The sequence below is a fragment of the Myotis davidii genome, unplaced genomic scaffold (assembly GCF_000327345.1).
Source record: "Myotis davidii unplaced genomic scaffold, ASM32734v1 scaffold147, whole genome shotgun sequence".
Lineage (NCBI taxonomy): Eukaryota > Metazoa > Chordata > Mammalia > Chiroptera > Vespertilionidae > Myotis > Myotis davidii.
The window spans coordinates 3,395,191-3,410,635 of record NW_006383010.1 but is presented as its reverse complement, the minus strand read 5'-3'; the positions used below and the strand labels follow the sequence as shown (position 1 = coordinate 3,410,635).

General features: G+C 35.8%; 1 protein-coding gene across 3 annotated transcripts in view; it reads right to left on the bottom strand.

Moving 5' to 3' along the window:
• Window positions 1–3,917: 3,917 nt before the first annotated feature.
• Window positions 3,918–15,445, bottom strand: part of HSF2 (heat shock transcription factor 2) — a 21,238-nt gene continuing 9,710 nt past the window's right edge. The window contains exons 7-12 of one of the 3 annotated variants that reach the window (XM_006778432.2): window positions 13,235–13,383; window positions 12,565–12,804; window positions 11,812–11,917; window positions 7,413–7,466; window positions 5,352–5,436; window positions 3,918–4,920 (exon numbers count right to left, since the gene is read on the bottom strand). In XM_006778432.2, the coding sequence (XP_006778495.1) occupies window positions 4,628–4,920; window positions 5,352–5,436; window positions 7,413–7,466; window positions 11,812–11,917; window positions 12,565–12,804; window positions 13,235–13,383 (927 nt within the window). In that variant the 3' untranslated portion in view covers window positions 3,918–4,627. The other 2 variants (XM_015557831.1, XM_006778433.2) reach the window with 2 other exon arrangements.

Sequence of the window (15,445 nt, the reverse complement as noted above, 5' to 3'; positions counted from 1 at the left end):
GTGATTAAAGTTGGGTTCTCCTGAAGAACTTTTAGGTGGAGCAGCTTAGTTTGGAGAATATTTTTAATTCTCTTGAAAATTCTATACTTGCTGTATCCTCCAGGCATTTTTTTTCCTAAGTTGCCATTTGATGATTCTTTCTCTTATTCTTAGGGTAGTATTTTTTAAATCCTTTACTAAAAAAATAAAAATAAATAAAATGCTCTATTCCATATGAATTAGAAGTTTTATTACATTTTATTCAATAACTCATTTGAAATGGTCTGAGTTTCTCCAATATTATACACAAAACAATGTCTACAAAACTCTTGGATGTTTACCCAGAACTAATGTTCACACAAAAAATTACATAAATATCCGTAGGAGCCCAACAGGTGAAGGTTTAAACACAGTGGTACATCTGTATCATGGAATACTACTTTAAAAAGAGTGAACTACTAGTACAACTTGAATGATCTCCAGGGCAGTGTGCTGGGTTATAAAAACTAATCCCAAATGGTCACATGTGGTGGCGTATTTATATAGCATGCTTGCAATGATAAAATTGGAGAAATGGAGGACAGGTTACTGGTTCCCCAGAGTCAGGGATGAAGGGATAGAGGAATCCTTGTGGATGGGTTAAGTGTTTAGTTTTATAAATTGCCGAACTATTTTCCGGAGTGACAGTAGCATTTCATAGTCACACCTTTGACTTGAGTTCAATTTCTTTGAATTTTTGCATTTGATAGCACTTATTTTAGCTGTCCTGAGGGAAATGTGGTTATAATCTCATTGTGGTTATAATTTGCCTTTCCCAAATGGCTAATGGACAGTATCTTTTCATGTGCATATATGCCATCCATATGTCCTCTGGTGAAATGTCATGTCTTTTTTGCCTTTTTCTAACTGGATTGTTTTTTTAAATTTGTGTTGAGTTATTTATATATTTTAGGTACTTGTACTTTATCAGATATGCAGTTTGCAAATATTTTCTCCCAGTCTGTAGCTTTGTCTTTCCATCTTAACAGGGTCTCTGCAGAGTGAAAGTGTTTAATTTTGACTGTATTCAATTATCCTTGTCTTGATGCCTAGTGACATCTCTAAAAGCATCCTTATTCACTGGGCAAAAGCTGTTCTCCTTCACCCTCAATTTTCTCAGATATATATATAGTATAAAGAGAGCTGTTAATTCTGTAGTTATTAGAACCAATAGGATACATACATGGAAGTGGCTCACTGATTGCAAAGCTGATGGGTTTAAAATCTAGCTGGCAGACAGAAACACACAAACCGACGTGTGTAAGGCAGTGGCGCCATGGCCACTTGGGTTGTTTTTGAGACGGCATGGAAGATACTGTTGAACCTTTGGGCTCATAGAAATGTTTCTTTGACATTCCAATCTAAGTTAAGGTTAATGGTGAAAAGTTACCATTGACAGTATGTACCTTGAAATATATTGAAAATGGCACTTCACCTCTATAGTCTTTCCCAAAACCTAATAACCCCACTTTAACCATGAAAAAAAAATCAGGTAACCCCAAATGGGGGGACACTACAAAATACCAGGCACTGTTCCTCAGAACTGTCAAAGTTTAGCTTATTTGTATTATAGTCTGTTTGATAGCAATTTCTTGAAATAGGTTGATTTTGCTCTATTGCCCAATGTGCAACCAGTTCTCAAAAAAAAAAAATTCCTATCTGTTTGAAACAAAGGTCTAGGTGCTAATTCTTAAAGTAGGATTCTGTACATGTTCATCAAACATCATACAACAAAACCAACTTAATCATAGGCTAATTGATATAAACAATTGTTAAGTTCATCTGGCATATTTCTGTTCACAAGAACATCACCAAACTTCTAAAGACTCCAAATACTTCTAGTATTACACATAGAAACGTGTTCTATACATACATTGAAGAAAGATTAATAAAAACAAGATAATTATTTTCTAGTCTTATTCCAGTTCATGTGCAGGTGGCCAGAGCCTATCACAGCAGCTCAAGGCTCCAGGTAGGAACCAAAGTTGGACAGGACACCCTTCCATCATGGGGTACACTCATACCCACACCCACACTCACTCTACTGAGACAATTTATTGACAGTGATTAACCTCACGTGCATATCTTTGGGACATAGGAGGAAACGAGTCCTACAGAAAATCCACACACACATGGAGAGAACATGCAAACTACACAGTGGCCCCAGCTGGGAATTGATTTCCACATCAAAGTTATAACGAAACAACAGTGAATGACATAATGGAGGACCAGCTGTAGCGACACCTTGAAAAAAACATTTAGCTCTCTAAGTTACAAGCTTCCTCCTATTTTATCTCTGAGGTAAAAGAAAGTTGGAGGGGGATAGAGATGGGAGTTACCCTCTAAATTAACTGTCTTCATATAGTGGTAATTTGTTTTCCAAGTAGTACACAGACTTTCTCTGGTAAACACAAACCAAATTATTTTTACAGGAATCAGTTTCCGGATCTCCAATTTTCATGTGTACCTTCTTAAACTTGATCTGCCTGAAAAGATGCCTCAGGACAAGGCTTTATCCCCCTTAAAAATTATTCTTTTCACATTAGACAAAATAGATACACCTTCTATCCATTCTGAATCTTAACCCCTTCCCCAACAATTTTTTTTTAAAATATATTTTATTGATTTTTTACAGAGAGGAAGGGAGAGAGATAGTCAGAAACATCGATGAAAGAGAACCATCGATCAGTCGCTTCCTGCACATCCCCCACCGGGGATGTGCCCACAACCCAGGTACATGCCCTTGACCGGAATCGAACCTGGGACCTTTCAGTCCGCAGGCCGACGCTCTATCCACTGAGCCAAACCGGTTTCGGCAGCCCAACAATTTATTTGTTAAAAACGTTTCTTTTTCAGACTAATTTTTTTATTTTGGTTCTATATAGTATTTTTGATGCTGGTTATGAAAACAGTTTGTAACTCGTCTTCCTATAAACCATATTTTTTTACCATATTTTCTTAGTATACTCGTCGACGACTGAAAAAGAACATTTTGTGAAAACGTGTATACACGTTTCTGCCGGGGAAGGGGTTAAAATGTCAACTTAGAATTACTAAGGGATATAAAGTTTTCCAAAATCATTTTAGAATACTTCCACAGCTCCAAAATTTCCCCAAGGAGAAGAAACTTGATATCCCAGTGAAGAAGGGAAGAGAAAAAGAAAAGGTCTCTAAAGTTCTCTCTCCTCTAAGTCAATCCTTTTCACCTGAAAACGTCTAGAAAGCTTATGCAGAAAACTATTCTGAGGTCTTTAATTAGTTCACTAAGATCCCATTGTCTGAGCCAAATATTTTAGAATCTGCTAAGAAAGGGTTTTCTATTCCTCTGTGCTAGGCTTTACTTTGAATTTTTGCATCATAGCAAGGAGAAATTCCAAGATATCAAGAGACAGAATATGGCCAATAGGGAAGCCACCTGTGTAATACCTCATTAAATAGCCCCATAAAATATTCAGGCACCATACTGCTTCCAGCCCCCTGCCTGATCTTCAAGTGATAAAAGAGATGGTCTTATCTTGCATTAAGTGTCTATAATCCTCTGAGCACCTGTTCCAAAGAGACAAAGTGACCTGACTTTCTCTCAGAACAAAAATTATAGGCCCTTAGTGGCATCCAGTGATAATGTTCTTTACTCATTTGGAACAATGAGAGGCATAATTCTCTCAGTTCATTAGAAACAGAAAGCAAGCCACTATAATTTTTAAACGAACTATAAAACATTAAGTTTAGAGACTTTGTATTTCTCCCTTTTTGCAATACAGTATCTTTTGAGATGAGGCACAAAGATCATGATGTAACTCATATTAAGAAAGGACAACAAACTACTTTGTATGAAAAGGAAAAAAAAAATGGTTCATGTGGATGTCACCTCCAAAGAAGACACATAATAAGCACAAGAATGCAACATTCATCATATTTATTTTACTAAATATTATGGTTCAAAAAACAAACCAAAAACTTTTACTTAAAACTAGTCCAACTAGGTGGATTGGGCCGACACCGTCCCATCCCCTTCTAGGTATACAGAACTGGAACCATATCAGACAGCAAGCAGTCATGTATACGTTGCCTTTCCTGATGAACATGAATGAACTTCTCTGAACCAAGACAGACAAATGAAGTTTTACAAGATACAGGCACTTTATGTTCCCAGTTTTAAAAATAAGCCAAGTGAAAAATACTTAGTAAAAGTAATTGGAACAGAGAAAGCTTTAGGAGTTCTACCATTAATTTTAGTGACTTACACTCAATGCCAACAGACAGCATCAAACAAGTAAAACAAACAAAAGTTTAACCTGGGTTAATGGGCATATATATATAAAAAATAATTCAAATTTACTACAATCAGAAAAAAATGCCCACCTGAATCCAACTTCAAGATACGCAATAATGTGCATTACACTTTGTGTACCTATATAGCTGAGTAATATCTGAAAGCTTTGCAAGACTGTGTGGTTAGTGAGAAAAGCAAAAGGTGCTTTTGATTCCACAGTATCCAATTAAAACAAAACAAAGCAATTTACAAAAAAACGGGTACCAAATAATACTTTAAAATAAATAGTTCATCATTTTGATGAATATATACATGTAGAGTCCACTTCTTGGAAATTTAGCTATCTAAAAGTGGCATATCACTATCCAGAGGTGCAGGAGCCAGTTCACATAAATAGAACAGTGTGGCTTCACTAGCTTCGGCTTCAGTCAACGGCTCCAGGCGAACAAGCTTACTTTGGGTTGGTTCTGGGTCCAGGCTGCTATCCAGAAGCTCATCAACTTCTATGGGTTTATCTACAGAAGACATAACTTCTGATGATGCTGTGCTTCCCTGTTCAACAGCAGAAGCAGGGTTCCCATCAAGGAATGCAAGAAGTGGAAAGGCAGTGTACTGGATAAGCTGTTTATCTATAACAATGATTAGAAAAAAAGCACTTTTATCACCAGCTTATACAGAGTTCAAGATGAAAGTGGAAAATACAAAAACAGAGATCTACTTATGTGTAATCACTAACCCAACAAAATAAGAAATAAGGTATTTGTCAGTAAATTAAAAGATGTTCAAGTCAGAAAAGTTAGTCTTTTATTCAATAATTAAGAAATGAAGGTTCTTTCTAAAGTTAAGTAGAAAAAACCCACACACAACTTAAAATTTTAAGAACTATTACCTCACCAATTCAATTTTCTCTGTATGCTGGAACCATTACGCAGAGAACTGAGATCAATATATCTGTGTTCAATTGTTAAGAATGGCAAGAAGTTCATTGTCATGCATTAGCTTCTACGTAGGACTTTTACTTTTGAAATTCTATAGAAATTAGTACTACATTTACACCTACCTGTTTTGGGTTTAGATTTTCTTCCCTCTTCTGAAACTGGCTGAACTACATTGTTCTTGGTAGTTTCTAATCCTTTATTCTCCGACTAAAAGAGAGAAAAATAACAAAAATACTTTTTCATGCTCCTGAAAATAGCAAAAAATAAAAAAACTGTATGTGAATATTGGTATATTATCTGACATATATGGGAAGGGGGAGCACCAGGAAAGATGCACTAGAGAGAGATTTGAGTAGAGGAAACAAGACTGATTTAAAAAGCTATTGCTGTCATCAAGTGGATAAAACAAAGATCCTGAACTAGGATGGCAATAGTATGAAAAAGAGGGAGCACTTCAACAGCAGAAAACACAGAATTTGTCAAGGACAAAAGATGGGAATAAGTCAAAGATGGCTGGTTTCAAACTTCTAATAAAGAGATCACTCTTGAAACAAACCAATTTTAAAGTTTTCATTAAAAATGTATTACATATTTCTTTCACAGAGTAAATGAACACATTTAGATTAGTTGAAGGTAACACGACGACATCCTAAAACTATTTATTTCTATATTTGGAAGCCTCAAAGTTGCAGTGGTTCTTCATTTCCTTCATGTGGCTCTTTCAGTTCTTTTCTGTCATTTAAATTGCTTCTTTCAACCAGTGATGTCTTCTCTCCTTACATATGATTGTAAGGGAATTAAGTCACTAATGCTGTTAAATTCTTCAATGCTCTTTTCAAGGATATTCAAAGTGAGGTGGAGAGGTTCACAACTTCTCCTCAATAGCTGTAAATCCCAGATAGCTGATGCTGGTTAGGTACATATGGTGTAACAAACACACTAATTCCAGTAATTCCCTGATATTCATTGTAAAATAAAGCAGTATGAGTTCCAGGATTCAGAAAGAATAACAACGCCACGATATAACAACTTATGCCTTCCCAAAAATTTACATTAAAATACTTCTTAGTTAGCATTCACAATAAATATTAAAGCAATAATACCATAATCTTTGTACTTCCTAAAATAGGTATTTTCCAAGGATACCACTAAAACATATGAGAACAAGGAAGACAAATGGGTTTCAGCTCCCATGCAAACTCTTATTCATTAGTAGGGGCCACTTAAGAGTCCTGTATTGAGGAGTATCCTGATTTATTAGGAAAGAGTATTGTAATCCATGTCACATAATATCTGTCATGAGCAAGGGAATAGCAGTTGATGTGTCATTGTTTTTGGTAGTTTCTAATCCTGGGCAATTTAGAGTTGAAAGAATTTGTGAACTTTGAATCAGAAATTATACATTCACTTTGGATGATTTACGTTAGGGGTTGGCAGACTTTTTCTATAAAGGCCAATTAGTAAATATAAGTACATATATAAATGTGTTCTCTGTCATAACTACTCAACTCTGTAATTTTTGTGCAAAAGCAGCCATAGGCAGTACATGAAAGAACAAGTGTGGCTGTGTTCCAATAAAACTTATTTACAAAAGCAGGCAGTATGCCTGAATTTGTCATGTGGACCATAGTTTGCCTAGATTTATGTTATAAGATTCTATGGACCATTTCAGCACTATGTTTCAGTAAATATGATATTATTAAATGTTAGACCTTAAGTTGAATGAACCCATGTCTTGCATTTATTTAGTGATGTGATATAGTATTTATTTTTTGTATACAGTGTGTCATTCTTTATTCTTGGATCTCCTTTCTATTCCGAAAACCAATACCTTAAATACAGTTAAACAGCAAAATGCATATTGCTCCAAAATACATAGAAAAATTAAATTTGAGTTCTAGATTAACAGTTTCGAATAGTTTAATCAAGTGATCTCCCAGCACTTTGAGGGCTGATTTCATACTAATAGTTAATGGTATTGATAGTTAAGTGCCAGCAAAACTGGGTAATAATTCACCCCATAACCAAAAGCTAATTTTTCATCTGGAATTTTACTATCTTGATCACCCATATTAGGTAATAGAAAATGCTTTGTAACTGGGAGAGGTATTGCTCTATGCTTACTAAGACTTTTTAAAAATTCTTATAGTTATGGGTCCTGAGCAACATTAATTAAAACTTACTTTTGTATTATTGATGTAATCTGTGGGATTCATCTGCACAGAACTAGTGAAAAGCTGAAAGACCAAACAAGAAAGATGGTAAGTTTAAAAAATATTAAAAAGCTAACTGTATTCAAAATTTTTATACAGCCATGTAGGGTGAAGAGATGTAGTTCCTGCACTAGGAAGCTCCTATAGAGTAAAATAAGTTGGGAAGAGGAAAGCTGAAAAAAAAAAAAACACAAAAAACAGAGCAAGCTAGCCCATGAATTAGACATTGTAAAGAATCCTATATAATAAAAGGCTAATATGCAAATCGACCGAACGGCAGAACGACTGGTCGCTATGACGCACACTGACCATCAGGGGGCAGACACTCAACACAGGAGCTGCCTCCTGGTGGTCAATGCGCTCCTGTAGGGGGAGCACCATTCAACCAGAAGCAGGCTCTGTGGCAGCAATAAGCCGTCAGTTGGATGTCCCCCGAGGGCTCCTGGACTGCAAGAAGGTGCAGGTTGGGCTGAGGGACGCCCCCCGCCCCCCACAGTGCACGAATTTCGTGTACTGGGCGTCTAGTTTCTCTATAAAACTAAAAAGTAAAAAACTGAGACAAATGGTGGTTTTCCACAGCTCCCTTCTCCTTCATTTCCTTTATTTTAATTCTCCCTAAATGCCTCGGGCCTTAAGAGCCAACCAGGACTAAGTTTATTGCCCTGACACTGTCTTCACTGACTATTTGCTAATCATGTGATAAATTTATGGAATCTGTTCTCTGATAGTGGCTCCTAGATTACAAATGGCATACCTCCTTGCTGGTTCTTTTCACCTCGCCTAGCAAGGGAAGCTATAAATGCTAAAATCACTGCTTACTGTACTCCTCAGGCCAGGCAGTTTATAGACATAACTTTTGTTTAAATTGTTAAGTGTCAAAGTTATTCATTCCATAGGGATTTATTGACCATATAATAATTAACATCATAAAGAATATAAAATGAATACACTATTCCTGCTCTTCAGGAGCTTACAATCTAAAAGACAAGAACAACAGCAAATAGTAACATATGATCATATACAATCCGTATTATAATAATAATGGATGGTGGAGCTAAAAAGTACTAAGGAGTTAAGAGAAAGAAAGAAGAAAAACACACAGACACATACATACACAGAATAAACAAAATATCTGGAGAAAGCTATGCAACATGTATCAGTCCCTGGGGAATGGTTAATGACTTTGAAAGGAAGGAAGGAGAAAAGAATACATTATAACATTAGCAACAACCAAGAAGATGACCAGTCCAAATAACACACAAGTTCTAAGTTGAATAGTAAGTTGTGTACATAAGGTTCAAAAAGTAAAGCAAGACCAGTCAGGGAATAAGACCACATTCTCTCCACAGTAATAAGTGGATGGAGCAGTGAAATTTGGCAATTTCAGTATTTCCAGAGAACAAGCACAACAAACAGTTTACAGGATACAATGAAATGCAGAGGCCACAGGCAGGTTCCTCCTCTATCCTGTCTAGACACTGATTCTCTCAAAGTTCCACATTCACGGTAGACCTAAAGATATCCCAGCTCCTTCTTTTCTTTCATTAACTTTATCACCTACTCATCTTTGAAGAGGAAGGGACTCGGGTTCAGGTAGCTACAGGAAACTGCCAGTCTCTGCAGTTCAGCTTAGAGGCCTAACCAGATTTTGTTCCTAAAGAGGGAGGCATCTAAAGAGGCGCAACAGTGAAAGATCCCCACTCATTCTTTGCCCCACTTCTCCTACACACTGACTCAGGATTGCCTTCATGTATTCCCAGCAGATGCATAGTCTGAACTAAAAAAAAGTAGATCAAGAGGAGGAGCTGACATAGTTGGGTTGAATTCTATGGCCAGAACTATTCTGCCGACTCCACATGGGATCACTCATAACTGGACTTTGCAGAGAGAATCCATGAACTCTTCAGCATACTTATTTATCCCTTATTATCTTTGCCATCTCATAGAACAAAGCAACCTATAGGTGGATTTTTTTATTTATAACAATACAGCATAATTCAAGGATGAGATAATTAAGGTCTAGGTAAGAGAGCCAATATTAGAAACAAAAAGCAGGGGTGGCTTGTGAATGCTATTTTGAAAAATACTCAGGACTTGAATGATGAGATAAAGATCAGGAAGCCAAGATGCCTCTGTGATTACTATCCTGGGTGAGTGAAGTCTGGTATCACTACAGAAAATTAAAAATCTAAAAAGGGTATCTAGCTTAGAGAATAAAAAAATTTGGTATTAAACAGAATCTAAGGCAAGATCTGATGACTCTTAAGGGCATGGACTTAGAATTCAAGCAAGCTTACTTTAAAAAGTATTAAGAGCTGGAGATATACATTTAAGAGCAATTCTACAAGCACAAATCCCTTCAGAGAGGAAGGAGAGAAAAAGAAGCGGTATAGAAAATAAGAGGATAAAAGACTGAGTACCTTTGGGGAAGACCCAAGTAGAAGTAGAAAACAGCAAGAAAAAGAAGTTTTTAGAGGAAATGGAGAATGTTTAGGGTGACAGGAGATAACAAAGGTCCAAGGGCTTCTAAAATCAACAGAACAAGTTCTGTTTTAGAAAATCAATAGTATAAATAATAATACTGCTAATTACTTATAATTCTTATAACAGCCCTTCTGGGCATTAGCTACATTTTATAAATAGGGAAACTTGGAAAGAGAGCTTAATTTTTCCAAGGTTAATAATAACATACCTAGTATAGTAAGAGGAGCCAAAAGTAGAACCCAAATCTGATTCAAAACAAATGTTCTTCCACTAGCCCAGTGACCTTAATTAGGGAGGGGAGGAGATCACAGGAAATCACAGCCTACTTACTATGGATAAACCAAGGCAGCACAAGCTTAGAGTAAATAAGAAGATAATACAGGGTTTCAAATGAAATACAGAGTAAAAAAGAAGTAACACATATAGCCACTCATTTCTAAATGAGTGAAAGGATTAGAAAAGCAGAATGGTAAATGAGCAGAGCAACATATCAAAATGCTTTTTAAGATGGGGACGCATTAAAGGCAGATAGGAAAGATCAAGGATAGAGACAGAAAAACTAAGATGTAGGGGGATGTGTACAAATTGGCTTTAAAGAGGAAGTACTTCCTGTAAGATGAGATTCCACATCTATGAGAGGACCAGGAAGAGGTGAATTATCCTTTGTGAATAGGAAATAGTTGGCTGGATGAGGTCTTGAGGACAAACAAGTATAATAAATGTTTCAAAGTTGAATTAAAATAACCTAGTTGAAGATTACAAGGATTTGTAGAGGTTATAGGATTTTATTTTTTTCTTAGTGATCTAAGGGACAGATATTCTAAAAGGAATCTGGATTCAGAGTGGGGATTCAGACTGATAGAATCAAGAAGGTAAGTCAAGTTACTGTTAACAAGTTGAAGTAGGTCATTAACATGGATGCTGAATTCACTTAAGATGGTAAGGTAGATTGGCATGGAAAAGAAGTCTTCAAAGAAAATGAAATCCATCCTGAGAGGCACTGAATGTTTGGGAAAGATGATAAAGTCTTATGACACACAGACTGATGAGTAGAGAGATAAGGTGGTCAATTAAGATTGAAGAGGAAGAAAGAACTAATTCCTTTTAGCCTCATTGAGAAGCTCTTCAAAGGACAAAACTGTATACTTTTGACATGAGAGAAGCATTTTAAGGAGAAAAAAAATATGTCAAAACCTTCAAAAGGCAGAAATATGTTCACAACAGAAAATGAAAATGGGTAGAGAACCAGATTCATCTGGATGGGAGCAGGTCACAAAGGAAGCTTTAGGCAAGGGGAAGAGGAGTAATAGTTACACAAGGGACGAGAACAAGAAAGGTGGTTAATGCCAGGAATGGTAGATGAGGATTCACAGACCAGACAACACTGGAGTCAAGTTCATAGAGGTGGTAGTGGGGACTGAAGCAGGAGAACATTAGGACAAAGGACACACACATTATAAAAATATATCAAGTATAATACATTTGAATAGAAAATGTTAATTCCCAAAGTTAGTAAGTGCCTTCATGCTGTTTTCTGGCCACATATCTCTATTAGTAACTTCCAACAATTTCTATTCAATGAAAATTTATTCTAAAGAAAACCATAATACAGCAACAAGTCCAGACAAGACTTAATAGTATTGTTGAACAGAGTTGATATGTTGTTACAGGGGGATTAACTGAACTGCTATTTATAGATGGATAGTGATTACCTACCTTCATTGTCTTGAACCCATCTGTTCAATCTTTCTGATAAACAAAACCATTATTTTTTTTAAAAATGCAAAAACAAGTGTAGAATACAAGAAAATGACATACTGATTTATAAATTACATACACAGATACACAAACTACCAGTACAGCTAAGATTATTCAAAGTACCTACATCAACCAGGAGATCTGGGTCTATGCTAAACTGTCTTCCAGACAGCATGGCTTGGAAGTCCTCTAAACTGCAATCAATACTGTCAAGATAATCCAACAGCTCAACCCTAAGGAAAAAGATTTTTAAAAAAGAAATCAATTAGATTTTCCTGTTTTTATGTTTAAATTACACTGCAATCTAGCAAGGCAAAACATTTCCAGCAACTGTGGAATCCTTACCAATTCTTATCTTAGAGGTCCTATTCAGTATTTGGGATTCCTAAAAATTTGGTTAACCAAGACCTCACAGCACTTTTACATAAAACTTCAGTGTTTACAGAAAAAAGGTTTTGCAAAAACAGTCTGATATCTTTCTTTCCTCTATATTATAAATTATTAAATGTTTAACTTCTTATTACTGGTCATTGCTACTAATTTCTGTGTGTTTTTTAATGCTAAAAATAAGTCCCTTACTAAAGGTATGTTATTCCATTATCCTGATATAAACACAAGTACAATCACATATACTTTATGGACATTCAAAACAAATATTTCACTAAGAAAATCTGAGGAACTGCCAAAAAAATCCCAAAACTACTCTTGGAATGATTAATTCCTTCTCAAAACAGCATTTGTGGAGCTCAGCCCTGACCAAAACACAGAAAGGTAGACTACATGGGTTCATAATGAGAAAGGAAGGTCAATCAAAGAGAAAGAGAATACATGAAATAAACAAAGAAAGAAAATAAATTTAGACATCTAAATGAACACTCACTTTCCCAAAAGATTGATGTTATCATTTAAAATGGAATCCATCATGGTAACAGGATCATCTGCAGTCAGATTGGAGGAGCCATTTAGCTGGATGGCACTAGACATGAGAGGACTAGTGCCATCACTGCCTGAACTTAGGGATTCTCTGGCTGGTTCATTCTGATCTCCACTCTGAATGACGGGTGCATATTCATCTTCATTGTCATCTTCAACAATGACAATATCAGGGTACTGACTACAGCTATATCAACAATAGGAGAAAGAACCAATTACAGACCAATTCAATAAATTAATTCTATCCATTCCTTTTCCTTGGAAATTCTCTCCCCAAACCACATATCAAAAGATTTAAATTTCTTGGGGGAGTATCTTAATCACAAATATTGATAGTTCATACGATGTAAGACCACAAAGAATCAATTAAAGCTGTTTAACTACAAAATTAAAAAATCAGAATTCTCATTAGTTTTTTGTTGAGTTTTTTTGCTGGGGGAGGAGAGTGGGGGGGGGTGAGGAGGGATATCTGGTTGAATAATTTGGCTTAATTTTTCAGTTTAATAACCCAAACATGAGTCAGATATTAGTTCATCGAAGAATAACGTGTTTTTGAATTTAGCTCTTTGGTAAGAAAAGTAACTATTTTCATAAATGTTATTTCTCAATCTCCTTACTTGGAGGGATCAGATATAATATCTTCATTAGTTTCTGGAATAACTGGAATATTTTCTTCATCTGCATTATCATCAGTAACATCATAAATAATGATGTCATCTGAAATCCGCTCCCTTGGTTTTAAACCTTCAGTCCTACTGTGTGGTACCTAATAAACCAGGGAGAAAAAAATACATAAAAAAATGAAATTATATTAACTCCAAAACATTATTTAAAAATGCTAATTGAGAACCTACTATTTACTAAATGTTGACAATACAATAGTAAGCAAAACAGATATATTCACTGCTCTTCTTGGACTTATACACTAATTAGTACTAGTAGTGCAGAGGTATAAGGTATATTCTCTGCATTCTGCTTAACTATTTTTTTTTAAAGGACCTTGACGATGGCATGCCTCAGAATGCTTATGTAAGAAAGAGCTTCAAATTTTCAAGTATTTTTCTATACCCAAAAGCTGAAAAGTCAGGATTTCACCAGAAATTTTCAAGCATAAACCAGAAGGGCACTGTGCTGATAGTACTACTTCAACTCAAGATACTCTGTTTGATACGTATTTTTTCTTACTCATTAAATGGTTTCAAAATAGAAAAACAAAAAAACTTCAACTATTCCAGTTAAATAAGAGCCTGGCATTTTAGTAATGATTATTTTTAAAGATAAGCTACAGTCAGACCATAGGTACATTAACAAAAAAGCATTCAATTCTTTAAAGCAAACAAGTCATTATTATAAAGCAAAAATCTATCAATTTTAACACTAGAATGTATAGAGGCAGAAGATGTAAAGTCTTTAAAAAATATATAAATCGAGTTAAAATGAAAATATCATACATGAATCTTCAATCCTAAAAACAAAGTATTAGACATTTTTTATTAGAAACAGTGGTGGGAAGAGGAACCAGATATTAGGTTAACTCTGATTTTCCTGAAAACAAAAATCTTGAAAATTTAATGATAAATGTCTAACAGTATTTAAAATTCTAAGATTTGAAAGTAACAATGATAATCAGATACTAAAGAAGTCTGGACCCTGGATTGGACTAATTTTCTACTGGATGTAAGTTTGACAAATTATCCAGTGAGCCTATGACAAAAATAAAGGTAAACAAAAATATTTTTTTAAAAATATGTTCTTGCCAAAACCGGTTTGGCTCAGTGGATAGAGCGTCAGCCTGCGGACTGAAAGGTCCCAGGTTCGATTCTGGTCAAGGGCATGTTCCTGGATTGTGGGCACATCCCCAGTGGGAGGTGTGCAGGAGGCAGCTGATCGATGTTTCTCTCTCATCGATGTTTCTGACTCTATCTCTCTCCCTTCCTCTCTGTAAAAAATCAATAAAATATATTTAAAAAAATGTTCTTATTGATTTTTAGAGAGGAAAGGAGGAGTGAAGATAGAAACACTGACTGGTTGACTCCTGCATGTCTCCCCCTGGGGAGAGCCTGCAATCCAGGCATCGGGGAATTGAACCAGTGAACTCTTGGTGCATGGGCCAATGCTCAATCCACTGAGCCATGCTGACCAGGACACAAAAATACTTTTTAAACTTGCTATAGTAAAAAAGTCTAGTCTGTGTACATTTATGATAAAAGTTGGAAATAACTTTAACCAATGGATGAAGGCATAATTACATTATCATAATATTCAATTAATATATAGTAATTAAGGTTAAATAATTCTCAATTTAATAAATCTCAAAAGTAAGACCAAGTGAAAAAAGCCACAAGGCAAAATAATATGTATAAAATGATATCATTTGTATGAAGTTTAGATATATATAATAACAAATATTCATGGATTCACACATATAAAATGACTATGGAAATAATAAATACTAATTCAAAACAGTGATTATCTCTAGGTGACAGGAAACTGGAGAGGGGGAGAAAAACAAACTTGGGAACAGGCAACTGAGACAACTATATTTATAATGGCTTAGCTTTTAAAATAATCTAATGCAAACAATGAAAAAAGTCATCCTATATAATAAAGAGATAGTATGCAAATTAACCCTCACAAGATGGCTGCCTACGACCCGGCCGGCAGGGGGGTTAGTGAGGGACGACCAAACGACTGAACAGCAGGCTTCGTGGGGTGACCAGGCCAGCGGGGGGGAGGGAGTGCAGTTAAGGGTGACCAGGCCGGCAGGGGATGGGTGGCAGTTGGGCGTGATTAGGCTGGCGGGGGGGAGGGGCAGTGAGGGGCAACTA